The sequence below is a fragment of the Caretta caretta genome, chromosome 14 (assembly GCF_965140235.1).
Source record: "Caretta caretta isolate rCarCar2 chromosome 14, rCarCar1.hap1, whole genome shotgun sequence".
Classification (NCBI taxonomy): domain Eukaryota; kingdom Metazoa; phylum Chordata; order Testudines; family Cheloniidae; genus Caretta; species Caretta caretta.
Window position 1 is genome coordinate 19332663 of NC_134219.1, and position 27545 is coordinate 19360207.

General features: G+C 46.1%; 1 protein-coding gene and 1 pseudogene across 1 annotated transcript in view; both read left to right on the plus strand.

Moving 5' to 3' along the window:
• The first annotated feature begins 1156 nt into the window (after window positions 1-1156).
• LOC125620974 (urotensin-2 receptor-like) overlaps window positions 1157-27545 on the plus strand; it is a 41522-nt gene continuing 15133 nt past the window's right edge. Inside the window, exon 1 of the mRNA XM_048817255.2 lies at window positions 1157-2542. Within this exon, the coding sequence (XP_048673212.2) occupies window positions 1405-2493 (1089 nt within the window). The 5' untranslated portion in view covers window positions 1157-1404 and the 3' untranslated portion in view covers window positions 2494-2542. The remainder of the gene's footprint in view (window positions 2543-27545) is intronic.
• On the plus strand, window positions 26644-26925 carry LOC125621521 (small nuclear ribonucleoprotein F pseudogene; annotated as a pseudogene).

Below are 27545 nucleotides of genomic sequence, written 5' to 3' on the forward strand. Positions count from 1 at the left end.
AATGGCATTTTGGGATGTATAAGTAGGGGCATCGCCAGCAGATCGAGGGACATGATCGTTCCCCTCTATTCAACATTGGTGAGGCCTCATCTGGAGTACTGTGTCCAGTTTTGGGGCCCACACTACAAGAAGGATGTGGAAAAATTGGAAAGAGTCCAGCAGAGGGCAACAAAAATGATTAGGAGACTGGAACACATGACTTATGAGGAGAGGCTGAGGGAACTGGGGATGTTTAGTCTTCAGAAGAGAAGAATGAGGGGGGATTTGATAGCTGCTTTCAACTACCTGAAAGGAGGTTCCAAAGAGGATGGCTTTAGACTGTTCTCAGTGGTAGCAGATGACAGAACAAGGAGTAATGGTCTCAAGTTGCAGTGGGGGAGATTTAGGTTGGATATTAGGAAAAACTTTTTCACTAGGAGGGTGGTGAAACACTGGAATGCGTTACCTAGGGAGGTGGTGGAATCTCCTTCCCTAGAAGTTTTTAAGGTCAGGCTTGACAAAGCCCTGGCTGGGATGATTTAGTCGGGGATCAGTCCTGCTTTGAGCAGGGGGTTGGACTAGATGACCTCCTGAGGTCCCTTCCAACCCTGATATTCTATGATTCTATGATTCCAGAGGGACTGCTCTAATGTTCAGTTCCCAGCTGGCAGGGCAAGCCCTGTCCCAAGCCCTCTCTCAACAGCCCCTGTGGGGCAGGCCTAGGAACCTCAGATGGCTTCACACCAGGAGGAGTCATTCTCACCTGGCCACTCCATCCGCTCCTTTGCCCACCACAGAGGGGCAGAAGCAGGAGCCGGGTTTGTAAAACACTCTATTAATTATTGCCCAAGGTTTGCCACTGGGCGCCTGGTGGCCTCATTCCCGTGCCCAGAGGAGGAGGCAGCCTGCGATCTGTGCCCCTGGCCCTGCCCATTGCAGAGATCCAAACCACTGAGGGCAGACCCCCTGCCCCTCAGCACCCTTCCTGCCTCCCCCCGGCCCGGCCATTTCGGCCCCGGGGTGACCCGGGCACGCCCAGACACACGCTCCCAGCTCACCCCCATCACGAGCCGAGCGTCCGATGGCCACATCCTCCGCCCCCCCCCCCCCCCACCCCCAGGCGCGGCTGCTGCCGGCAGCTTTCGCAGCCCGGAGTCACTCGCCGCCCGCCCGTCCCCGGCGGCGGCTGGGGGCCGGAGCCAGAGCCCTGCCCCTCGCCAAGTGGCTTGGCCGGCTGGGACTCGCCCCCGGGCTGCAGAGGGCCCCGCTGGGCGCTGGAAGGAGCTCGGAGGCGGCTCCCTGCACCGGAGCCTCCTGTCCCGGCTGAGCAGCTGCGCCGGGGAGCGCGCCAGGCGGGGCGCAGCAGCCCGGGCGATGCCCGCCGCCGGGCGCCCTGCAGCCGGAGGCCGCCTGCCCTGAGCCCCTATGGAGCCCAACCTCACCGCCGGCGGGGCAGGCAACGCGTCCGGCCGGGCGGCGGGCTCGGGCGGCGGCGGCGGCAGCGAGCTGCTCATCGCCTTCGGCGCGGTGCTGTCCTGCATGTGCGTGGCCGGGGTGGCGGGGAACGTGTACACCCTGGCGGTGATGTGCCACTCGGCGCGCGGCGCCGCCCCCATGTACAGCTCCATCGTCAGCCTGGCGCTGGCCGACCTGCTCTACCTCTCCACCATCCCCTTCATCGTCTGCACCTACCTGGCGCAGGACTGGTACTTCGGGGACCTGGGCTGCCGCGTCCTGCTCAGCCTGGACCTGCTCACCATGCACGCCAGCATCTTCACCCTCACCCTCATGTGCGCCGAGCGCTACCTGGCCGTCACCCGGCCCCTGGGCAGCCTCACGCGCTCCCGGGGCTACCGCAAAGCCACGGCCGGCGCCGTGTGGTCCGTCTCCCTGCTGCTCACCCTGCCCATGATGCTGATGGTCACGCTGACCGAGGCGGGCCAGGCCGGGGGCAAGGTGAAGCGGATGTGCGCCCCGACCTGGAGCGCCGACGCCTACCGGACCTACCTGACCGTGCTCTTCAGCACCAGCATCATGGCGCCGGGGGTGATCATCGGCTACCTGTACGCGCGCCTGGCCAGGACCTACCTGGAGTCCCAGAGGAACCCGCCCCACAAGGAGGGCAAGAGGTCCCCCCGGCAGAAGGTGCTGATCATGGTCTTCAGCATCGTGCTGGTCTTCTGGGCTTGCTTCCTGCCCTTCTGGGTCTGGCAGCTGGTGCGCCTCTACCACAGCTCCCTGCAGTTGACTTCTGAGACCCAAAAGTGCATTAACTACCTGGTGACCTGCCTGACCTACAGCAACAGCTGCATCAACCCCTTCCTTTACACCCTGCTCACCAAGAACTACCGGGAGTACCTGCGCAACCGGCACCGCAGCTTCCACCGCTTCACCTCCTCCTTCCGCAAGCGGAGCTCCAACCTGCAGCGCTCCTGGGGAAGGGCCATGTCCTCCAGCAACCAGTATGACTACACCTCGGAGTCCCTGGGCATGGCCACGCTGAAGGACAAGTGAGGAGGGAGAGGGGCTCCACACGTGGGAACCAGAGGAATGTCTGCTCAAGGTAAGGCTTAAGGGCCCCATAAAGCCAAGGTACCGCGGGGAACTGGCTCTCTGGGTACTTCCCGTATATCTTGGGCAAACTCCTTCCAAGCTTTGTCTAGCTCCTGCTCCGCACTTGTTTTACTTTGGTTCCGTAGTACTACAATGATGCCCAGGCTCGAGGACTAGAAAGCTGGCAGTCTGAAATCTCCCTTGTCCGGTCCATAGTACTGTTAACTGTTCAGAATGTGTCTCAGGAAACTTTGAAAGACCCTTTCCTATTTCATCTTAAACTTGAACTCTCTTTTATACAGTAGAATGTTCTGCACTTTGATCAAACTCTTCTCAGAAGTGGGGAAAGGCTGTATGGGTACATTCATTGTGGCAATGTGGCCAACCCCAGGCATGACAAACTCATGGGCCAAGCCCTCTGGCATCATGAGATTGTCTTAAAAATCAGGTGAAATTGAATGAGAAAACATTTGGGGTTCTTTTTATTGGCCTCCTGGTTGTTGCTGTTGTTGGGTTTTGTTTTTTGTTTTCTTCGTTAGGGATTGGATTTTCAAGCTTTTCTATGTAATCATAAGGGCTAGAAACTTTTTTTTTTTTTTTTTTTTTAAAGAAAGCTGGGATTCTCTAACTACCTAACTCCATGAGCCTGGGCTTTTAAAAACCCCCACTAAATATTGTGAGACTCGTGATAAAACGGTGACAGTTGGTGACACAGTTGTGGGGGACATGCATCAGAACAATGTTCATGCCAGAATCTCCTTGCAGTCTGCACCAGTCTCTTTTAAGAGCAAGATGAGGAACTTAATGAATTAAATACCATGCTGGTATTGTTTTCTGATTGTGGGATTCAACAACTAGAAATTGCTCTGCTCCCTTGAGCCTTTCTACTGCATTTTCTAGGGAAAAGAGGGATGATTAGGTCAGAAATCAACATAATAGGCCAAATTAATTACTGATGTAACTCCACAGAAATCACTTTGGCTCAGTATAAACTACTCATTATTGTTCTTCCACCTAACATCTAATAGCAAACCTTCAGCACACCCATTTCAAAAATATGTTTGTAGCCTTTTTTTTAAAGGGTAAAATCTCAATTCGGACAAGATTATTAAGAAGCAATGGATCATCAATGGTTTTGCCCTCAGTCGACTGATCGCTTCTTCACTCAGCACAAGGGTCTGTAATTATGAGAACCAAAGACACTGATCCTTGGCTGCCACAGTCAGGGCTGATGAGAGGCTGGGAAAGGGGGGACAATTGTACCAGGATCCCAAGCACAGGTCACCCCCCAAAATGTCTAACTGGGATGAAATGGGAGGGGTTGAGGCCCCAGAGAACATGATATACCAGGGCCCCAAATTTCTCTCAGCAGGCCTGCTCCTAGTGTAACATGGAGTGGAGGAGTGGGGACAAAGATAGCTTTAAGCTATCACTGTTTCAGCCTGTACTTTACCGTATCGTGCAGACTAGCTAGCTAACTAAAGTGTCATCGAATTATAGCGTTTAAGGCCAGAAGAGACCACTCTAGTCTGACCTCTTGCACATCACAGGCCACCAGCACCACCCAGAGAATAGAAGGGATCAAGGTCCACCAGTGTCTAAGGCTCCTGCCGTGGCAGGGAAATGATTGCCACTCGGATAATCCTGATAAATGACCCATATGCTGCAAAGGAAAGCAAAAAAAACCAAAAACAAAACAAAAAAAAAAACCCTAGGTCACTGCCATTCTGACCTGGGGAAAAATTCCTTCACAACCCCATATATGGGGATCAGTAACACCCTGAGCATGTGAGCAACAAACAGCCAGACAAACACCTGAGTGAGAGAGAGAGTGTGCTCGGTGCCACTGTAGCTTGCCCTGGCCCAACCTCCCTCTTCCCCCCCCCATCTCCAGCTGTGATCATCCCTAATGCTTCAGAGAAAGAAGATTCAAAAAACCCTCTCAGAATACATGGTACCAGGGGGAGGAAGGAGGAGATCCCTTAGTTATCCTGGCCACTGGCCTGCTGAAACCCTGAAGCATGAGCTTTAGGTAGATTTACATAATCTAACATGCTTATCCCTGAGGTGTCTGGGTACCACGACATAAGGCATTGTTAGGACACACAATGTGCCATGTACTTTTACAACATTTTAAGTACTTGCCTTTTTTGGAACTAACCCACGGTTGGATTCATCATTTGTAACAAATTTTCCTTTCCTTTGCTTCACATTTCTGGGCCTGTCTTCACGGGAAAACAACACCTGTTAAAAAGAAACAAGGTTAAGTTTCATTCTGAAAGGAGGTGTCTCTTTCTCATGCTGGTTGTGGGTGGAATGCTGCTGTCAAGCAACAGAATAATACGATGGTGAGAGGAGAACCACTGCTTATTTGAATCAGGCTGTATAGATTGCAGGTGTTGTCCTTGCAGCTTGCTCATATCTGAACAAAGGGGATGTTTCCTCATGACCATACAGTGAAAAAAATCCACGCTGACTGGAGCCTGTTCTGGTGAAGTATTGAGTATTTGTGACTTCCATTGCTCCTCACAGGAACAGGCCCTTAAAGGCCAATTATGTAACAAGATGGTCCCATGCGAAAATGTAGTTGCTTAATCAATGGAAAGTAGAATTACAAAGTTATGAAGAAGATAAATCAGTCTTTGTGGATGAATAAAGTACATTATAGAATTGTAAGACTGAAGTTGCTTCAAGAGGTCATCTAGACCTTTTCCCACCCTGAGGCAGGATTAAGTATACCTATACCATCTCCGACAGATGTGTGTCTAACAACCTAGTCTTAAAAATCTCCAGTGACAGGGATTCCACAACCATCCGAGGTAATCTGTTCCAGTGCTTAATTAACTTTACAGTTAGTTTTTCATAATATTTAACCGAAATCTCCCTTGCTGCAGATTAAGCTCATTACTTCTTTCTCAGTGGACATGGAGAACAAATGATCACCATTCTCTTTATAACAGCCTTTGACATATTTGAAGACTATTATCATGCACATCTCGGCCTTCTCTTCTCTAGACTAAACATGGCCAGTACTTTCAACCTTTTCTCATAGGCCAGGTTTTCTAAACCTCTGATCATTTTTGTTGTTTTCCTTTGGACTCACTCCAGTTTGTTCATATCTTTTTTAAAGTGCAGTTTCCAAAACTGGGCACAGTACTCCAGCTGAGACCTCACCAGTGCCAAGAAGAGTGTACCAATTGCCTTCCATGTCTGAAATACAACGCTCCTGTTAATATGGCCCAGAATGACATGTCTTTTTCACAATAGCATTACACTGTTGACTCATCCAATTTGTGATCTGCTATAACCCCAAGATCCTTTTCTGCAGCACTGCTGCTTAGCCAGTTATTTCCCATTTGGAATGCTAGTATTACTATCTGAGGATAGTCTTCTGATGTTCTATTTAGGTTCTTCAGTACCATGGTGATGGGTATGGTATAAGGGCCTATGCTTTAGCCTAGGTAAAGAAGAAGGGCCAATTATATCACATGATGTCACAACCCCAGAAAGGGATAGACCCAGTTTGTATGACATTGATGGCTCCTTCTCGGGCTCAGGTTGGCCACCCCTGGTGTGGTGGGTGGTGCACGTTGTCTGCAATTTTGGTCTCAATTCACAGTGGAGTTGGACTAGTGGTAGGACCCCATTAATCCACACAGGGTTGGAATAGTTTCTGCTAAAGGGGGTTAAATATGGTAAATTTAGTGAATATGGACGAGACAAAACTCTTTTATAACAGTATTAGCAAGTTGTTTTTTAGACTAAGTTGTAGTATTGCCAACCCCAAGCTTGGAAAAATCACGAGTCAGGCCCCAAAGATCATGAGACAGGATTAAGTTATGAGATGTTGGGGTCCTTTTTGTGGCCTCTGGGTTTCTGTGCTTTTAGGGTGCACTCGCTTCATGCTTTTTTCTACAACCACAAGGGCTAGAAACCTAACTTTTTTTAAAACAAAAGAAAGCTGATATTCTCACACAGTAACATGAATCCAGGAGCTGGTGCTTTACAAAAAACTCCAGATATCATAAGACTCATGATAAAATCACAAAAGTTAGCAACCAATTGTAAATCAGAAGTAACTCCCTTGATGTCAATTCACTTGTAACTGAGAGGAAACTGTAGCTCACGAAAGCTCATACTCAAATAAATTGGTTAGTCTCTAAGGTGCCACAAGTACTCCTTTTCTTTTTTTTGAGAGGAAAATGTAACTCCTTGTCTAGAAAACTTTTTTTAACATTGTTTGAAAACAATTTTACATGGGTTGCTCTTTTTTAGTCTGACCAGGCAAAACCAGAAACTACTTTTAACTCTTATTTTTAAAAATGGTTCCCTGATGCAGGTCAAACTCCAGTGAGCTTTGGTTTGTCTGATCCAAACTTACAGATCCCAGGTCTCAGCTAATTTTCCAGGAAAGAGGGAAGTAGTAGTTTTAGGTAGTATAGCATTTTGCTGTTGTTTGGCCAGAGTTTGTGACTGCAAAACACTATGCCCATTTCTCAGCAAAATTAATAATTTCATCATGAGAAAACTCATCCAGACTCATGTGTTTATGGTAAAATAATAACCATGAAAAGGACCACTAGTCAATGTAGTTCCCCCCAAAAGTTTTCCCCTTCATTCATCTCAGCTAGTTTCTTTGTTGCAGACACTGTAGATTTTCTATCTTCAGTCTGAAAAAAGAACAGTGCTGTTCTGTGGGACTGGTGAAAATATTTCTGTTTTTCCAGGAGCAGATGAGCTCCTTTGAACCTTGCTGAGTTGCTGCGGACACTTCCATTTGTTGCTGGCTCTTCCACCTTTTAAAATAAGCTCCCAGTAAATAATTGAAGGGCCTGCTGTCCATTTTTAATGATTTCAGTGGCACTTCAAAGCTGGCATATGTGGCAGGGAGTTTGCAGGATGTTTGATTCAGCGGTTAATATTTGGATCAAGTGATTTAAGTATTCCTAAATCAGTTTTCATTAATACGTCATGGAACATAAAAAGAGGAACAATAACAGGAGTGATTCTAGGAACATGTTGTAGCCTTTCTAGGTAGTGGGCCCTTAAATTAATAACAAGGGGGAGGCAGGACCAGCCTGAGGCACTATCAAGATGAACAATTCTTGGATCTTCCTTTCCATACAGAACCAGCAATTTATGCTCAATTTCCTCACCAGCAGCAAGACCAGAGGAAAAGGCATAAAAGCCACTTCCCATCCCAGCCCTCTAGCAGCGGGATATTCCTGAACCTGGTCATTTAGATTCTTGTCAATCCTAAAGCCATCCCTTGGGCAAATCATTTAATCATTGTCAATTTCTTTGGAACGTGTATCTTTTCCTCACCCAAAACAAAACAACAACAAAAAACCCCTCCTCGCTGCCAGTGTTAAATATGCAAGCAAGTTAGGCTATTTTACAAATGTTTCCTTCAAAGAAAGAGGCTGTAGGAAATAGCTCATGATTTCAGGAGAGGTCCACATGGGTTTGGAATGGCAGGGGCTAGAGAATACCACCCCAGGACAGTTATTTCCTAACTGTTGTGCTCTGCTGACATCCAGCTAAATGTGCCTACTATTGTATTTCTGTGGAGCAGTGTGGTCCCCTAGTGGCCAATTAGGGAATTTCCTATGGCTCACCAGAGGCAAAAATTCACTGCCCACGTCAGCTTCTAAAAGGTGTCTGGTTGTAGTTAATGAGGTCATAATATTGCTTTATTTTGTAATATTCCTTTCATAGAGTCACATGGAGAAGAAAGCCATAAGGAGAGAGATCTTATTTTCAAAGCCTAATTTGTGTCCCTCGTGTTTCTAACTGGGCAGAATCCAAACTAGCTCCAGTTTTGGATTATGTGCACCAGCCTCACTGGCAACCTCCAGAGGAAGGAGCAGGACTCTGGGAGTAGGATAACCAGATAGCAAGTGTGAAAAATCAGGACACTTTTTTTTTGGGGGGGGGGGGGGGGGGAGGGCTATAGCTGCCTATATAAGACAAAGCCCTTAATATCAGGATGGGACATCTGGTCACCCTGCAAGGGACTAACTAGTGTTTGGCATAGCTGCTGCAGCAGAGGGAGCTAACACGTTTTAATTTGCCACATAACATTAGTGGCTGATTTAGGTGTTTGTTTGGGGATTTTTGTGGGGGGGAGTGGGGGTGGCTATATGCATCAATGCTGGTTTAATTTACAAAATTCTAGTGGCATCTTCATAAAATCCCCTTTACACATCCTTTAAAGGCAAGAAGGGTTCTAACTGAAAGCTAGCAGTGAGGATAATTGGCCCACTGTTTAGGGTCTATGTGACCTTGGGTGAGTCACTGAGGCCCAGCTCCACAAAAGAGATGGGTGCTGTGTTGCTCAGTGTCGCAGCACCCAGAAAATCACAGGAACAACACTGTGACCCACAAAGCCTGAGTTAGGTGCCTATGCTCTTATACAATGAATGGGGACAGGGAGGTACTTTAGAATCGTCATCATCACTCCCATAACTGCATTGGTCTTTTGGGCACCATCATTGATGAGCAATCAACCGTCTCCATCCCGATGATTGCGTGTCAATGCTTGAGTCTCCGCAAAGTCCATTCCTGTCCACTCTTTTATGTTGTCAATCCATCTCTTCTTCTGTCTACCTCTTTCTTCTTCTTTTCCCCTGTACTGTCTCTTGGAGGATGATCTAGCATAGGCCAGATTATCTTGTTACATGGCCATACCACTTCAGCTTGCACTACTTCACCGTTGTCAGGAGGTCTTCATATGACCCAGCGCATTGGGTGATGATGTTGCGGACCTCTTCATTAGTGACGTGGTCAAAGTAGGAGATGCCCAGGATTTTACAGAAGTATCTCATCTCTACTACCTGTATTTTATGTCCAAGTTCTGCCATAAGGGTCCATGTCTCACATGCATACAGAAAAATGGAGATGACCAATGCGTGCAGCAGTTTCAGTTTGGATTCCAGGGAGATGTTCTTATTCCTCCAAATTGGCTTTAGCTTTGCCACTGCTGCTGTTGTTTACGCAGTTCTTGCCCGAATTTCTGCCTTGGATCCTTCATCAGTGATGATTGCCCCCAAATATTTGAACAGTTTCACTGTATCCAGTTCCTGTCCACTGACAGTGATATGTGAGCTGATCCCATCACATTTGTTTGTCATCCACTTGGTTTTCTCTGCACTGATTTCCATGCCATATTTTGCGGAGGTTTCATCCAATCGTTTCACAAGGTTGGCAAGTTCATCTTCGCTGCCTCTCAAGCCATCAATGTCATCAGCAAACTGAAGATTTGAGATTGGTCACTCCCCCACTGCTGACTGTGCATATGTGATCTTCTAGGGCATCGGTTATTATGCGCTCCAAGTAGATGTTGAACAGTGTGGGCGAAAGAAGGCAGCCTTGCTGGACTCCAACAGTGGTGCGAAACCACCCTCCTATTGTGCCATTGACGAGAACTGCACTGCTGGCCTTGGCATACAGTTGTTTAATGGTAAGAATAAGCTTATGAACAACATTGTAAACAAACATTCTTCATGTTTGCCCAGAGAGCTTCATGCCATACTCTGCCAAACGCCTTTTTGAAGTCAACAAAGATGTGGCAGATGTCCTGCTGATGTTATAAGTACTTCTCACCTAGAACACGCAGGTTGAAAATCTGTTCTGTGGTACTTCTTCCAGCACAAAAGCCAGCCTGTTCTTCAGCGATGATATTCTCTGCTTGTGGCTTCAATCTGTTCAATATGACTTTCAACATCACTTTGCTGGGATGGCTAATTAAGCTTATGGTCCAGTAATTTTGACACAATTGCAGGTTGCCTTTCTTTGGCAGAGTGATGATTAGTGACTGTGTCCAAGTGGAAGGCCACTCACCCGTCTGCCAGATCTTGCTGCAGATCTTGGTGAGTACATCTATTACTATTTCTCCTCCAAATTTCATCAGTTCAGCTGAGATGTTGTCAATACCTATAACCTTTCCATTCTTGAGAGATTTCACAGCTGTCTCTACTTCTTCATGTAGTATTGGAAAGTCATCCTTCTCTGTTGAATCTGGGCTGTCTAAGACACTAGGATCCATTTAGAGTAGGATCCACAAAAAACAGCATGCTGTGTGGGGAGCCACCTAAACTAGCCAATGGTGAATGCCGACAGGAAGAGCATATGCTAAGCCTTGGCCCTTTTATGGCATTTTGTGCCTAAATCTGGGCTGCAAGGAGGTGCCTATCTCTGCCTGTGATTCACAAACTGGGGGAAGACAGATGCTTGGCTGCAATAGTGATATGTGGGCCCCGATCCACTCGGTGTGCTCAGAGGCTTTTGTGAACAATCTAAGGTGCCTGTTTCTCCCCATTCATTATACAAGAGCCTAGGCGCTTAACAGAGGCTTGGTGACTCACCCTGTGATTTTCTAGGTGCACAGAAAATCAGCATCACACCTAAGTACCTTTGTGAAAGTAGGCCCTCGGACCTCGGATCCCTTCCTGTAAAATGGAGACAATGGCACATTCAGCCTCACAGCGGGTATGTGAGGATAAATCCATTACGGATGGTGAGGGGCTCTGACTCTATGGAAGTGGGGATAATATAAGCACCTAAGCGCTCTAGGTTCTAGTCAGGCTGAACCCTTAATCCAAAGGAAGGTTCTGAAACTGGAGTGGGCTCTCAGGACTGAAGTAAACTCCTGAAGCTCATGCCAGGAGCTTGTTCTGAGCTGAACTAAGCTCTGGGCTCAAGAAGGCTTCTGTGTTACGTCACACTCCCCAGCTGAAGGGATCTCCAGGGCTATGCTAAACCCTCCAATTTGAAGGAGCTTCTCCTGGAGCAGGCTTCCGAGCTAAACTGAGTCTCCACCTGAAATTGGCACTGGTGTGAGACCATCTGTATAGTCCTGTAAGCCCACCCCTAATAGCTTTTGGCCAATCATCCCCCTCCACCTGACCCAATATGGAGCCTCACAGGTACTAGCCAATGCTGCAGCCTTTCCCACTGCCAAGGAAAACATCACCAGTGTGGTACCCCGAGGTGAAAATATGTCAGTCCCTGTTTTGTTTTGTTTTTCTAGATAAGGACAATTGGAAGGAGGAAAGGAGAACCCCCCCCCCTGCAGAGCACTCCCTGCAATTGGGTCCTATTTCTGTCTCTCATTGGGACCCAGAAAGGAATTTTAATAGAACTTAACCATTTCACAAACCTGCTTTCTGAGACACCATCTTCTCTATTCCTTCAAAGCAATGGGCCCAAGAGAGAGTGCGAATAACTGTGGTCCAGAGGTGAGGGCACCCAGCTGGGAGAGCCAAGATCTATTCCCCTTACACCAATCACTCTTTCATTATTTACCTACACTGGAACAACTAGGAGAGACTGTGGGGCCCCCACGTCAGACTATCCCAGAGCTCAGTGATTAGAGCACTCGCTGGAGAGGTGGAAAAGCATTGTTCAAATCTTTGTTCCCCTCTGGCAGAGAAGGGGGAAATAAACCTGGGTCTCTCACACCCCAGGTGAGTGCTCTAACCACTGGGCTAAAAGTTATAGGGTGGATAGTGCCACCGCTGCTGCGGCTGCTCTGGGGTTTAGGTGGGAGATGGCAAGACACAGGCCCAGAGGCAGAAACATAGGTGCTGAGGGAACTTTTACCCTCAACACTTAGGTACCAACCATGTTTAGGCACCTACAAGGTTTGAGGGGAGTTTTGTGGATCATAGTGGCATCAAAACTAGGACTCACACATTTAAATCTGGGGTTTAGGCTCCTAAGCACCTCTGTGGATCTCACCCAAAACAACTAATTTCAGCAGAATAAAAACACCCATCAGTGTCCTATACATGGGTATTATTAACTGGCCTCCAATAGTAGCTGTCGTTGGCAGCTGTTGTGATTTATAATTAACATGGTGTTCCCAAAGTTGCAAAGCAAACTCCACTTTGCTAGCTGCTTGATCACAGCTCATTATTCAGGCTCTAGGGTGCAAGGAGGCTTTCTGCATGCATCCAGATTAGCATCTCAAAGTCAGCGCCTGTATTTCTGATTCAAAACAACTGTGATTCATCCAAGCAAAGATACGACAACTAAACTGCAAGTCTATAAGCCTGGAGTACTGGAGAAAGCCACGAGTGGTTTAATTATAATGGTGTAAGTGGTGAAGTCACTGGCCAGGGCCCACAAGATTATAGGGACCCAACCAGAGTACTATTTCAATTTAGAACCTAGGAGTCCAGAGAGACAAGGCAGGTGCCATGCGCTGTCTGGAGATAAGGAGATTGCACCCCCGACTAGTACAGTGGATAGGACCCACGCATCCAGGAGCCTGGATACCTACTGCCTGGAAATGTAACCAGAAGGTAGATACAGACTACCTCCATTGGACAGAATGCAGGTATCCAGAAATTGGGGTGACAGGCTGTCTGTGCTGATGCTTAAAGGGACTTCTAGCTGTGTAGGATGCTTGGATCTAGCCACACATACGTATCCCCATTTGTGCTACCACCAGCCCGGAAGAAGTTGAGCCAAACCATGCCATGCAGCAACGGAGACAGGCCTCCTGGGGAGAGTGGAGTCCCCTGGCCCCTGGGGAAAGGGGCAGCTGAGAGGTGGGCCCCCTCCAGCTGGGACAACCCCGGGCCTCAGATGTGAGCACCTGGCAAGGACATGCATGGGGGGATCACAGTGTTGGAGGCTGGGAGCAGCCGGGAGACACTCCCCTTACCCCCTTGACCTCCCCCCTCCCCTCAGAGTGCAAGGTAAAAGCATCAGCCACTTTGCATGGGGGGAGGTGGCAGTGGAGACAACAACTTGTAGCACTGGGGAAGGGAGACCTGGGAGGCTAGATCTGAGCCGGGGAGGTGGGGGTCAGGGAGCTGAATTGGAGTTGTTGAGGGTGGGGGAAAGGGGTCGGAGTGGAGCTCAGGGGCTCTGGATCAGCACTGGGAGAGGAGGGTTGGAGGGATGCTGGGGGAGGGCTTGTGGGGGCCTGGGGAGGTGGATTAGGGAAGTGTGGGGGCAGGTAGTGAGCTAAAAGGGGCTGGAGAGGGGATTAGATCAGGGCTGGGGGGAGCGAGGGTTGGACTGAAGGAGGCTGGAAGGGGGCTGAGGAAGAACTGGAGGGGAGTAAGGGGGGCCATGGAGGGAGCTGGGGGTGTTGTAGTGGGTTGTGAGGGAGCTGGGGCTGTGGGGGCGCTGGAAGGGGGTGGGTTGCAGAATCGGGAAGAGGGCCTTTAACCTATTCTTGCACCAGGGCCCTCTGGGACCTTCTTACGCCACTGAGTCACAGCTTCAGGGACATGCTCTGACAGTGACTTCCAGCAAACTCATTGTAATTCAACCACCTTTTTTAATTTGGAACTGTTCATTTCACAGCTGAGAACCATCAGGACTGCAGCTGTGAACTATATCCTCACCAAGTTTTCTCTCGAGTAATTACTTTGCAGATTTGATTGAATATAATGTCATCCAAAAATGTAGAGGGGTGAAGACGGGGCAAGTGAGTTAACTCTTTGTATTGCAGGAGTGCCTGGGGGGAAGGGAAGAGGGAAATTGGGACACCTGTGCCTCTGAAAACTTCCCCCTCCGCACCTCGACGAGGTCAAGGCCCTGTGAGCTTGTGCAGTGGATTTAGTTAACCTTTAAGAGTTGGGGTTGAAGTTTGCTCTCAGTTCACCCTGTCACAAATCCTGAGTGACTTCACAAGAGTTTCTGCAGCTTCACTCTAGCGTAAGGCTGTGTCTACTCTACCACTTCTGTCTATCGGCAAAACTGATGCTGCTCAGCAATGTAAATATTCCACCCCCTTGAGAGACATAAATTACGCCAGCTCAAGTACTAGTGTGCACAGCGCTATGTCGGCGGGAGACAGCTACCACTGCTCACTGGGGGAAGTAGTCATGTCGACGGGAGAGCTTTCTGAGGCTATGTCTACCCTGGAAATTGAACGACAAAACTTTTGTCTTTCAGACGTGTTCAAAAAACACAACAACCCTGAAAGACAAAAGTTTTGCCGTGACAAGTGCCAGTGTGAACACCGTGTTGTCGGCAGAAGCACTCTCCTGCCAACGCAAACGCCGCTCGTTGGGGGTAGCCGTTTTTTGTTGGCAGGAGAGCTGACAAACGGCGGCTACACTGCACGACTTTTAGCAGCACAGCTATGGCGACACAGCCATGTTGCTAGAAGCTGTGTAGCGTAGACACAGCCTTAGGGAAAGCTGAACTTGGCCCTTGTCTTCAAATCTGATTTAGGTTTTCAGTATCCGTTACATTCTCCCTTCAGGGCACAGCCATCGCAGATGGGCTCTCAGACAAGATTCCCCTTAGAAAAACTGTGCAAGAGTAAAAGAGGTACTGCGTGCACTACACCTGGCTGTATCTCACTCATTCTGCTCTCAGTATCTGGCTGATGTAGCTATCTTTACATCACCTGTCACTGGGGCCTGGAGGCCAGCCCTCCTGACAATTCTAGCACGGGGTTACTATGTAATTGTGTTGGTTTAGAATAAGATAGCCGATAGCCTTACAATCTCGGAGCTAAAAAGAGACTTTTTTATTTAATGGTTAGAATAGAGGGCTATGGGGTCAGGACTCCTGGCTTCTGTTTCAAGCTCTGCCACTCACTTATTGGGTAACCTTGGACAAGTCCCTTAACTGCTCTGTGCCTCTATTTACCCATATATAAAATGGGGATGATTAATACTTCCCTGGTTTACAGGAGAGCTTTAAGACCTAATTAATGTCCGTAAAGTGCTTCGAGATCCTTGGATGAAAGGTGCTCAGCACAAAAGGACAAAGTGCTAAGTACAGAAGGACCAAGGCTTTAGGGATATCTCATGTTTCCATTAGCTATTAATGGACTGAAGAAGGAAACATTTGTGCACCAGAAGAGTTTATATACCACTTTTAAATTAATGGCAGCTACTTGGCTAAGAATATATTTCAGTCCACAAGGAATATAACAGCTATGCTTGGAAGGCTGGATATAATTTTGTTGCTAAAAATATTTCTCAGTGCCATAGCATCAGTACAGTTTCTGGAACATCTCCCAGGGTAAGAACCTGCAATAGGAGGTGTGGAGGGAAGATCAAGTCTTGGTTCCTTGACTTCCAGCACCAGCTGTTTCAGCCTGTTTCTGATCACCTGTCTCCCAAGTCTAGCATGATGGGAGCTTTGTACCAAGAGAGAACCATTTTCCCCTTTTTGGTTCTCTGATTTTCCCCAAAATCAATAGGGCTTTAACCATTGAAGCCTAGAAAATTCCCCGAAATTTTGAAACTGACCAGACGTGGCAGGCAGAGAGATGCTTTTGAATTGAGTGCAAGGTCTGTGCACTCTTGCCAATAAATGCCAGAAATTTTAACTTAAAATTTCCTTTTTCATTTTTTGCATAAAATTTACATACAAGTGTGACTACCCCCCATCCCCCACGGAGGATAAGCAGCTGCTGGAAAGTCTGCTGCATCCCACAGACTCCCTGCTCTGCTCTTGGTTTGAGAGACTCTTGGGAATCTGAGTGCCGACTGTCATTCTGGCTGCTGAATTTAGTGTCTCCTTCAACAGTTTTGAGCGGGCTCTTCGGGGTTAAGTTGCTCTTTCATTTTGATGACAGTTTGTTTGGAGGGGAAACAAACAATTCTTTTTCTCTCCCCTCCCCATGCACACTTTGGTTCCAGGAGTTTGCCTCATCTGTCAGGGAGAACTGATACAACCTCAGACTAACCCAAACCTCTACTGAAATAAAAAGCCTAGGATAGCCAAGTCCCGTTCCATGCGGTGCCCAGCTAGCCTCTCTGCACACCAGTGTCTCATTGAGTTTCCACTTGCCTGTTGGTGGTTATCACTGGATTTAAAGCAGATCTAGGACATGACAAAGAATGCTTCCTTCAGCAGGTCACCTTGAAGAGACCCAGAAAACAGTCCAATGCATGTATCCCAGGTTATATCACAAAATAGCCAGGACATTCATGCCATTTTATCAGAAAGACCCCATGCACTCCATAGCAAGTTGCATTTAAATTCTGCAGCAAAGCCCCTACATTGTGTTACACTCCAGCAGGGCAGATTGCAACTGAGGGTGGTCCAATAAAAGATATTACCTCACCCACCTTGTCTCTGCAAATTCTGCAGAAGCCTACGTTACGTTAAAAGATTTAATTAAATATGAAAATAGAATCAGTGCAGTACGGGGGGAGGGGGTTTATATTACATCTATTTTGATGCTGTCCTCATGCATATTTTCAATATGTCAAAAGATATTTGTACTGACATGATACAAATGAATCACAGAAGCCAGAGGATTAATGTTGGTATTTAACTTTTCATGTTCAGGTTTCTGCGTTAACTGCTGGTTAAGACGGATAGACCACTGCAGCCCTCAGAACTATTGCTTTAGGCTGTCTGCAGACTTGGGGAGACAGCACTGCATCAGTTTACGCACTGCTTTCAAGGTTATCACAATCATGAGCACTAGAAACTTTCTTTAAAAAATGAAAGCTGTGGTTCTGGAGCATGATTCTATGGTAGATTCCACAACCTGAGAATACACAGTACTCCGATCGTAACCTGGGGCTAGAACAGGATTTAGCCCGATGCAATTAGATCAACCGTTAAACCAGCAAACCTCTCTCACCTTTGGCAATCTTGATAGTGATGCTGAATCTGCATGCCTTTTGCAAGGAGAGGGAGAAGGTAGCTGGGCTGCCACAGCAGCAAATCTGTAACGCGTGCCTGCTTTCTTTATTTCTAGCTAGCATGGCACACTGTTCCCTCGCTTGACAGCAAGGCCAGTTAATCCTGCCTGATGCTTTCATGCTGTGTTTATCACTCACTTGCTTTAGTGAAGGAACTGGTCCAACAATAACCCTGCGGCTATTCACTCCCATTGGACACACTATCTGGAAGTGGCCATTCCTTCACAAATCACCTTTGGAAACTGTCCAACAGAGAGCAGGAGAGGGGAGAAACTTGCAAGATTTGACTCTTGCATATGACGTTCCTTTGTATGTTGAGCGTGCACACATAATAGGACAAAATAGCGTCTTAAGTGATTATTGGTGGAAGTGGGCATAGGGCATCTCTGCCAGGGTATGCAGATTTTTAATTTCTCTGGGAGGCCACAGTGCTTATGGCCATCTCACTGTCAGGATTCTTCTGGTTATCCCTGTCCTTTACTTACATACTGCTAGAGTTTTTTTTTTTTTCTCCTGCTGATAATAGCTCATCTTAACTAATTAGCCTCTTACAGTTTGTATGGTAACTTCCAACTTATCTGTGTGTGTGTGTGTGTATATATATATCTTACTATATGTTCCATTCTATGCATCCGATGAAGTGAGCTGTAGCTCACAAAAGCTTATGCTCTAATAAATTTTTTAATCTCTAAGGTGCCACAAGTACTCCCATACTGCTAGATACTCTGTCTTCAGGTAACTCCACCTGCTGCACTAATCTTCATACTGTGCTAGTGTATAGCTAAGCAATGACTGGGTGAATTAAATTTTTATGGAGATTATCCATAGTGGATTTCATTGAGAATTCTGCCCTAGGAAGCTCTGTCTTTTTTTTTTTTTTTTAATTACCAAGAATATATTAGGGAAAATATGGCTGTGCTGAGGGTTGGGCTGTGGCTTAGCCTGTGTGTGTGCTCATTTTAAATTCCTATTGACTCATACTCACTGCACTCCTGTGGGATCAGGAAGCAATGGCAAGATTCCCATTGACTTTAATGGAGCCAAAATTTCACCTCAGACATTTAAGATCTGAGGCTAAAAACTTTAACTGTCCAACAGATTTAATATGTCTCTGTAAAGGTACTTATTTGTAGTGCTCTAACTGCCATTAGGTGAGGGAAACTATAAAATAAAAGGAACTTGAAAAGAAGTCACAGTTACTCCCATTGCTAGAACATGTACTCAGCCAGACCCAACCCAGAAGCTCTATTTGTTTCTATTTCCAGGTAGTGTCTCTCAACTGTCTCTGTTACTGGGTATCTAAAAGAATAAAACAGCTGGTGCTTTTATTTTCCTCTTCCTCAGAAATACCTGGAATTCAAAGCTGAACACTGGATGTGTGTTCTAAGCAGGACTGACAGCCTAGCCCAGCATGGTGGATGGTTGTTAGAAGAAAGAGATACCCCTTCATGCAAACAGCCTACAAAATTTAAGTTCAGCCCTGAGATTTTTAAACTGGGAATGTCATAGAAGAAATACAGCCCCATGTCCAGTCCAACTAACTAGCATGAGTCAAGCCCCCAGATGTTTTTACTTCTTGGTGTGACATTCCACCATGAGAATGAATCATAATGCAACTGGAAATGTAAGGGTATTAAGAAAAAAGAAAAGGAGTACTTGTGGCACCTTAGAGACTAACCAATTTATTTGAGCATGAGCTTTCGTGAGCTACAGCTCACTTCATCAGATGTTTACCGTGGAAACTGCAGCAGACTTTATATACACACAGAGAATATGAAACAATACCTCCTCCCACCCCACTGTCCTGCTGGTAATAGCTTATCTAAAATGATCAACAGGTGGGCCATTTCCAGCACAAATCCAGGTTTTCTCACCCTCCACCCCCCCACACAAATTCACTCTCCTGCTGGTGCTAGCCCATCCAAAGTGACAACTCTTTACATAATCAAGTCGGGCTATATCAAGTCGGGCTATAAATAGCCCGACTTGATTATGTAAAGAGTTGTCACTTTGGATGGGCTAGCACCAGCAGGAGAGTGAATTTGTGTGGGGGGGTGGAGGGTGAGAAAACCTGGATTTGTGCTGGAAATGGCCCACCTGTTGATCATTTTAGATAAGCTATTACCAGCAGGACAGTGGGGTGGGAGGAGGTATTGTTTCATATTCTCTGTGTGTATATAAAGTCTGCTGCAGTTTCCACGGTAAACATCTGATGAAGTGAGCTGTAGCTCACGAAAGCTCATGCTCAAATAAATTGGTTAGTCTCTAAGGTGCCACAAGTACTCCTTTTCTTCTTGCGAATACAGACTAACACGGCTGTTCCTCTGAAACCTGGTATTAAGAAAGGGCACCTGCACTGACAGCCTCCTTTGCCCCAGCCAGAATGCAGCTGATCAGCAGTTTTTCCTCACACCCCCTACTCTTTTCACAATTGGACTATTGCTTTTGTATTGCATACAAGGAAGGTGTAATATATAAACCATCTGAGCTGCTATGAATGTTAAGCCCCAGCAGTGGTACTGTATGTCTTAAGAATTTAGTGGGGAAACAAAACAGTAGAGATTCTTGAAAAAACGGCATTACTGACAGGGCCGGAGCATGAAAAGAGCAGATGGAGCTACACAGCAGCAACTCACTACCTCTGACTCGAGAAGAACATCAAAACTGCTTCTTGCTCCTCATCAAGGACTGTAATCATTTTTTTAAAAACAAGAAAGCATGGAAATAGTATTGGGAAAGACACTGCTCTTCATAGAAAATGTCTAGTGTCTCTTTCCTCTCACATCCTAACTGGGACCCCTGTCTTGGAAAGCTCTAAAGCCTGTGGTTCAAACTCTATTTGTGTAGGAGACTGACTTCTCCATCTCACTATATAGGCTTTGGCTGGGGTATAAATTCTGGACCTTGGACGCACTTCAATGCACAGCAATTGGAAGTCACAGGCCTGGGGGAGGAGTAACCAATTTAATAGCAAGCACCCTGGTGGATTACCATTTGCTGCCTGTCTTCTCTAACAGGAACTCAAAGGGGCAGGAAAAGGAGTACTTCAAAATGCAGAAATCACTAACCAGAGGGAGGGCTCCACAAAGGGCAAGGATTATATATGGCCTTTGTAGTAACTGAACTTTTAGTTATTTACTACTTGTTTGGTGCCTTATTGTCACGTACCATGTCACTCGGTGGGAATATCAGCTTCTCTTCAGGATGTTGCTATTTCTTACCTTTGTTTCTCATCCTCCTTTCTTCCCTCGGTGTTTCCATCTCAACAGCAGCTCCTAGTTTCCTCCATGAACTCCAGTCCCACCCCACTCCTCATTCAGTTGCTAAAATTATGGGCAATGAAACTGTTTATTGATATTTGATATTTAGTGTCATTATCCGATGTTAGAGTTTAACCCCCAATGAAATTTTTAGGGACCAGGGAAATTTTACACCTCTCCCAGCTATTGTTTCAGATGGCGTGCAGACCCTAGAAGATAACACTTCATTGATTTAACCAAGTATCTTTGCAGGCATGTGAGCTAGAGTCTTAGGGCTGTTCTACGTTAGAAAAGTTGCACCAGCATAATTCTATTGAAATTCATGCTGGTTACACTGGTGCAAATCCTTAATGCTGATGCACTTAAACTGGTTTAAACCTCACTTATTTTGATTTAGCTAAAAAGTTGGTAAAAGACTGAATCTAAACTCATCTAAATGCATCGAGATATAGTGTATCTAGAATCCCTGTTGTTGTACTGATGTGACTTTCTAATGTAGATAACCCCTTTAATTTTTCCCTTTTTCAACCAAAAGCTTAGCTTCTGCAGAGTCCGAATAGGCCACGTGGGCCATGTAAATACATCTCCAAGGGTGGGTGTTTGGCACCTAGGCTCTAAAATTTGATGCAGAGCTCTGTTATGGAGTTCCCCTATCTCTATTTCAGTGAGTAGGACTGTTGATGTGGGTTGTTGTTGATGTTTTTGCAGGCTTAATGAGGCTTCCTAGAAGGTGCTATATAAAGATTTCTTGTGATGCAAAGTAGAGCTGAAAAATCAGCTTCACTGTTAGGAAATATTAGAAAGTTTCACTTTTTTGCTGTAAAGTCTATAATAGCCTTTAAAACATCGAGTTCTAGACACTGATCTTATTTGAGAGGTGTTGAATCTTATAGAGGAAGCTTTACCCCATTCGATTTCTCTAGAGTTTACCTTTCTTTATGTTTTCTTCTTAAAATGTGTGGTGGAGTGGGTTTGGGTTTTTTCAATTCTCAGCTATTTGACTTAGGCATGAGGGCAGGGCGGATAAAAATAAATGAGGTTTTGAAAAATCAAAAAAATCAGATTTTTAATTTAAATTGGATTTTTTTATTTTGTTGTTTAAAATGATATTTTCTTCTTTTTAAAAATAAACCTATTTAAAATAAAATCTGAATTTAATACAAAATTTGTTAAGGCCTAAATTTATAATCTCTTAAAACATCTTAAATAAAAAATAAATATTCTGAATCCATGAGCTTCTGTCAAAGTTTTGAGTTAAAGGTTGCTTTTCTGCATAAAAAATAAATCAGGAGAAAACCCTCTACGTTTTTAGTTAGACTTTTATAAATGTGGCACAACAGGTCATGTATTTTATTAAGGGTTTTAGTTAATAATAAATTTATTAGCTGTTTTGTGTGTTTAATTAAATTCCATTTACTATCCTATTGAAGCTTAACAGAAATCATGAATAAAAGTTAATTACCTAGTAAATGAGCAATGTATCATTCACCATTTTCTAACATACTAAAAATGTACAATTAGTAAGAATCTGAAAATATTAAACTATATAATTGCTTAAATAAATCCACTTGGTGATTTAAATCGCCTTGATTTCAAACCAATCTACCCTGCATAATGGACTTTATTTTTCAGCATGTGAACAGCTGGTGGTTTAGGAAGCTGCAACCGGCGACAGCAGTATTGGAATAGATAGTAATTACATGCTAAACTCATTTTAATTGGTCTGTTATTGAATAATTTGGAAAACTGAGTGTGTGTGGGGGGGAACATTTGGTTAATTAAGAGTTGGTTTAATCCTTACTAAATGTACTTGTCCAAAACAGAGCTTATCTTACTACACAGCTTTCAGAGTCCCTGCTTTCCAAGGCTTTCAACTGGGAAATCATATTCTTAATCTATTCTGCTGCTTTAAAATTTCAAGATGGCCCCTTCCTGTTTGACTGGTTTTTATTCATATTTTAAGATGGTTAGGCCCTTATTCTCCATTACATCTGAGCTCTGTTTGGATGGAGTCAGCATAGCAGAACTCTGCTCCCACCTTCCCCAGACCTGCTCACAGCTCCAACACCCCTTCCTTCCCCTTATGTCAGGAGAAAGACGACAGCTGGTGTTGGAGGTAGCTCTGCAGAGTTCCCCTGCACAGGTTTGGCTGCTTTAAGTCCACTCTGCACTATTTACATGGTCTTAGTGGACCACAGAGTCCAGCCTATAAGGGGTGTTGGAGTTGTGAGTAGGTCAGGGGAAGGTGAGAGCAGAGTTAAATATGAAGGAAACATCAATTAGTCTGGATAAACCGCTAGAAAATATATACGGTCAGATCCTCCACTGGCATAGCTTCACCAAGTTCCAAGGAGCAACACTGATTTATACCAGCTGAGGATCTGGCTCATACACTGTAGAACAATCCTATCCTAACAGAAGGATGGACAGTAGAGAGCCTAATAGAAGCTAGAGATGGGAACAGACCTATAATTCTTGACCCTCAGACTCTGATGCAATTAACTCTTACTTGCACAACAGTTTTGTATATGCATTGCTAGTGGCTACAGCTATAGGGATGTGTGCAAACAAACTTCTCTTATGTAGTACGTAGTGAGAATCAGGGGCTGTTGCATTGCAACAGACCACATGGGATAATTTTATCCTTCAGCTACCTAACATCACTTAATCATTTTTCTTCTTGGGAAGTAATTTTTAAAGTAAGATTCAAAGTCTAAAATTATATCCCATCATCCTCCAGAAGTATCTTCTGTGAGAGGCCTTCACAGCCACGTATGCATCTGAAGTCTTGTTTTACTGAATGATTATATGGTGAGAAAATAAACTCCAGGCAGAATGAGCGAAGTAGGAGACTAACCGAGTCCTGTGAGCGAGATCATAGGGACAGGCTTAATAGACTTTGCACTCTTTTTATTATTGCTGAACTAATCCAACACACTGACATCTCTCTCGAGGTTGCAAAGTAGTAATGTTTAGGGAACTAGTTTCACATCAGGAGGATGTCTTCAGGGGACTTCCTGGAGCTTAGGGGAGTCTGCTAGTTGAGGCTGGGCTGAAAGGAGAGGATGGGGTTTCTAGGTTCAGGGCCTATACTGTGATTCTTGCCTGCAGTGTGTTGCAACTGTTCCCCACTGCTCCTGCTCTTGAAACCTTTTGACTTCCTGAGGCAATCTGCAACAGAGGCTTGGAGCACAGAGGTTCTAGCATGGAGTCCAGCAGTGGCAGTGGAATCAGGGGGGAAGGAGGGGCTAATACCCCTGCAATAGAAATATTTGGAGGGGCACCTAACATATTGTGTCCCGTCCCCCCCCACAAAAAATGTTTTCTGCCTCCACAATATCCCACAAAGGTGAGAGCAGGATTTGGCTCAGTTTCTGCCTCTGCGCACATGCGCGTGGAGGGAGGGGGTGTGGAGGTGAGGGCAGGCTGTGGGACCCAGATAGGTTCTGGAGCAGTTGGCGCTGGCCACCAGGGAGCAGGTAGCAAAATCTATCCTCTCCCTGCCTTCCAGCCACTGCGGGTTCTGGAGGAGACACATGGCCTGGGGGAAGGGCAGGAGTAAATGGTGCTAGCTGTTGGGCAGGGGTGGGGGACATGGCACCAGCACCTAGGGGGCAGGGGAGCATCAGTGCACAGGATGCCAGCTACCAGGGGAGGGCATGGAAAGAGAGCACGGGGCTCCAGCTGCAGTAGGAACTGCTGGGATGCCCCTTGCCAGCCTGGAGCTACCCCCAACTGCTTGCTGAGTCTCAGTAGCTCCCCTCAGACCCCCTTTGCCCCCCGCCCCATTCACACCAAGGTTCTGTCCTCCCTTGGAGTCCAGAGTGGCTCCATGCAGGGAATGCTATCAGTGGCAAAGGCAAGGCAGGGATGGCACATGAGACTTTCTGCCTAGTAATCAGGTTTCTGCCTAGTAATCAGGGCTCTTCCAGCATTCAGACAAGCCACAGGGAGTGAAAGGAAGGAGGAGTAGCCAGGGCTGATTATGTCGGGTGGGGCGTGGGTTGGTAGAGAAAGATGTTCAGAATTAATCTCTTCAGCTTGCCAACCCATGACTACAAATCTCACAATACTTGCTGTGGGTTTTTCTTAAAGCCCCAGCTCCTAGTGTGACAGAGGGGAGACTTTGGAAGCATGGACATTTCAAAAGACTACTGATGTGCCACCAGGATTAGTCAAACTTTTGTATCTATAAATGTTCTCTGAGCTAGGGATTGTTTTCTAGTGCCCTGGCAGGGGCAGGGGTACTCAGCTTCCCACAAAGGACTAAAATTAATGTTTGTGTGGGAGTAATCACTGCAGATCCTGGCACAGGTAAAAAACTCCAGGAATTGCACAGACTGACTCAGACCGGGTTCAAGAGGCCCAGGAGACAAAGAAAGAGTTTGCGGTATAAAGAGAAAGTCTGGACTGCCTATGGGTCCCTCATTTTGATCCAAAAACTGACATAAGATTGTAACCCAGAGGACAAAATCCTGCTGCAAGGGTTTGAAGGATTGGGACCTGCAGGGTCTCCCTATGGAAAGTGGGTGACACCTAGAATGCAGGTGTATAGGCTGTTTATTGTTTTATGTTTTCTTTCTAATCCTTTTGTCCTAAAATAAATGTTCTGCGCTCTGTGAAAGCTGGCTGGGCATTGGTAACCCTGTTATTGCCTGTAAGAGACCGCAAACCACAGGTGTTGGACTAAGGTCATACCTGCTGGGATAGTCACAGTAAATGGCAGGGAGGAATCATAGAATCATAGAATATCAGGGTTGGAAGGGACCCCAGAAGGTCATCTAGTCCAACCCCCTGCTTGAAGCAGGACCAATTCCCAGTTAAATCATCCCAGCCAGGGCTTTGTCAAGCCTGACCTTAAAAACCTCTAAGGAAGGAGATTCTACCACCTCCCTAGGTAACGCATTCCAGTGTTTCACCACCCTCCTAGTGAAAAAGTTTTTCCTAATATCCAATCTAAACCTCCCCCACTGCAACTTGAGACCATTACTCCTCGTTCTGTCATCTGCTACCATTGAGAACAGTCTAGAGCCATCCTCTTTGGAACCCCCTTTCAGGTAGTTGAAAGCAGCTATCAAATCCCCCCTCATTCTTCTCTTCTGCAGGCTAAACAATCCCAGCTCCCTCAGCCTCTCCTCATAACTCATGTGTTCCAGACCCCTAATCATTTTTGTTGCCCTTCGCTGGACTCTCTCCAATTTATCCACATCCTTCTTGTAGTGTGGGGCCCAAAACTGGACACAGTACTCCAGATGAGGCCTCACCAATGTCGAATAGAGGGGAACGATCACGTCCCTCGATCTGCTCGCTATGCCCCTACTTATACATCCCAAAATGCCATTGGCCTTCTTGGCAACAAGGGCACACTGCTGACTCATATCCAGCTTCTCGTCCACTGTCACCCCTAGGTCCTTTTCCGCAGAACTGCTGCCTAGCCATTCGGTCCCTAGTCTGTAGCTGTGCATTGGGTTCTTCCGTCCTAAGTGCAGGACCCTGCACTTATCCTTATTGAACCTCATCAGATTTCTTTTGGCCCAATCCTCCAATTTGTCTAGGTCCCTCTGTATCCTATCCCAGCCCTCCAGCGTATCAACCACTCCTCCAAGTTTAGTATCATCCGCAAATTTGCTGAGAGTGCAATCCACACCATCCTCCAGATCATTTATGAAGATATTGAACAAAACCGGCCCCAGGACCGACCTTTGGGGCACTCCACTTGATACCGGCTACCAACTAGACATGGAGCCATTGATCACTACCCGTGGAGCCCGACAATCTAGCCAGCTTTCTACCCACCTTATAGTGCATTCATCCAGCCCATACTTCCTTAACTTGCTGACAAGAATACTGTGGGAGACCGTGTCAAAAGCTTTGCTAAAGTCAAGAAACAATACATCCACTGCTTTCCCTTCATCCACAGAACCAGTAATCTCATCATAAAAGGCGATTAGATTAGTCAGGCATGACCTTCCCTTGGTGAATCCATGCTGGCTGTTCCTGATCACTTTCCTCTCATGCAAGTGCTTCAGGATTGATTCTTTGAGGAAGTCTAAATTCTTGGTCTGTAGGGAGAGGGACAGGAGTTCCATCCAATAGCAAGGTGACAGCTGAAGGCCTTAGACTTAAAGGGGAGCCGCTGAGCAGACCACGGATGGGGAAGATGTGCAGTTAACTCCAGAGGGCGCACATGCGGCCCTGCGAGTAATTTTTGTTTTTACCGCTGCCTTGTGCCAGGCAGCGTTATCATGAGCTTGCCCCTGAACCCCAAGCCCTTCCTGAATAGGCTGATGGGGAAGCTGGTGATGGTGAAGCTGAAGTGGGGGATGGACTACAAGGGCTACCTGGTGTCTGTCGACGGCTACATGAACATGCAGCTTGCAAACACAGAAGAATACATAGATGGTGCATTGTCAGGACACCTTGATGAAGTTTTGATAAGATGTAACAATGTCCCGTACATCAGAGGAGTAGAAGAAGATGATGATAATGAATAAGTTTGTATATTTCTGGAAAATAAAGATCAGTTTTTCACACACACACACAAAAAAACCCTCCAGAATTGTAACACTGATGTCAGGTGATGTGAGAATCTTGACATAAAAAATGTCTACCCCTCCTGGTTGTAGAAAGAAGCTCAAACATGAACGCAAAGGCTCAAACCAAAAGGGAAATAAAAAGAATCCTCAACTTATCATTGGGCTTAAAAACTATGATTATTTTAAATGGTTGGGCTTTGCAACATCCTAAGGTTTGATAATAAAGATGTTATTACACTGAGATTGAAACGCTACCACACCAAAGTATCTGCAAACATTTAAGAAAACTCACTCAGGCTATTAACTGAAAGGATTTAATTTCTGGATTCTTCAAAAAGTTTCTCAAACTTCTTCTTTTCACGACAGTGAAGTCCCCCTAAATTGCACTGTATTACTAACTCCACAGAAGCAGCAAGGTGTAGAGGAAAGAAAATCTAAAAGGACAGCTGACAGTGCACACAACTTCTTGGCAATGAAGAGACAGTTGGCATGCCAGTGGCTTTAAGCACTTAACTAACTAGCAGGCTCTCTCTCTACTACAGATTACAAATCCAAAATACTCTGCCTGCCTGAGACTT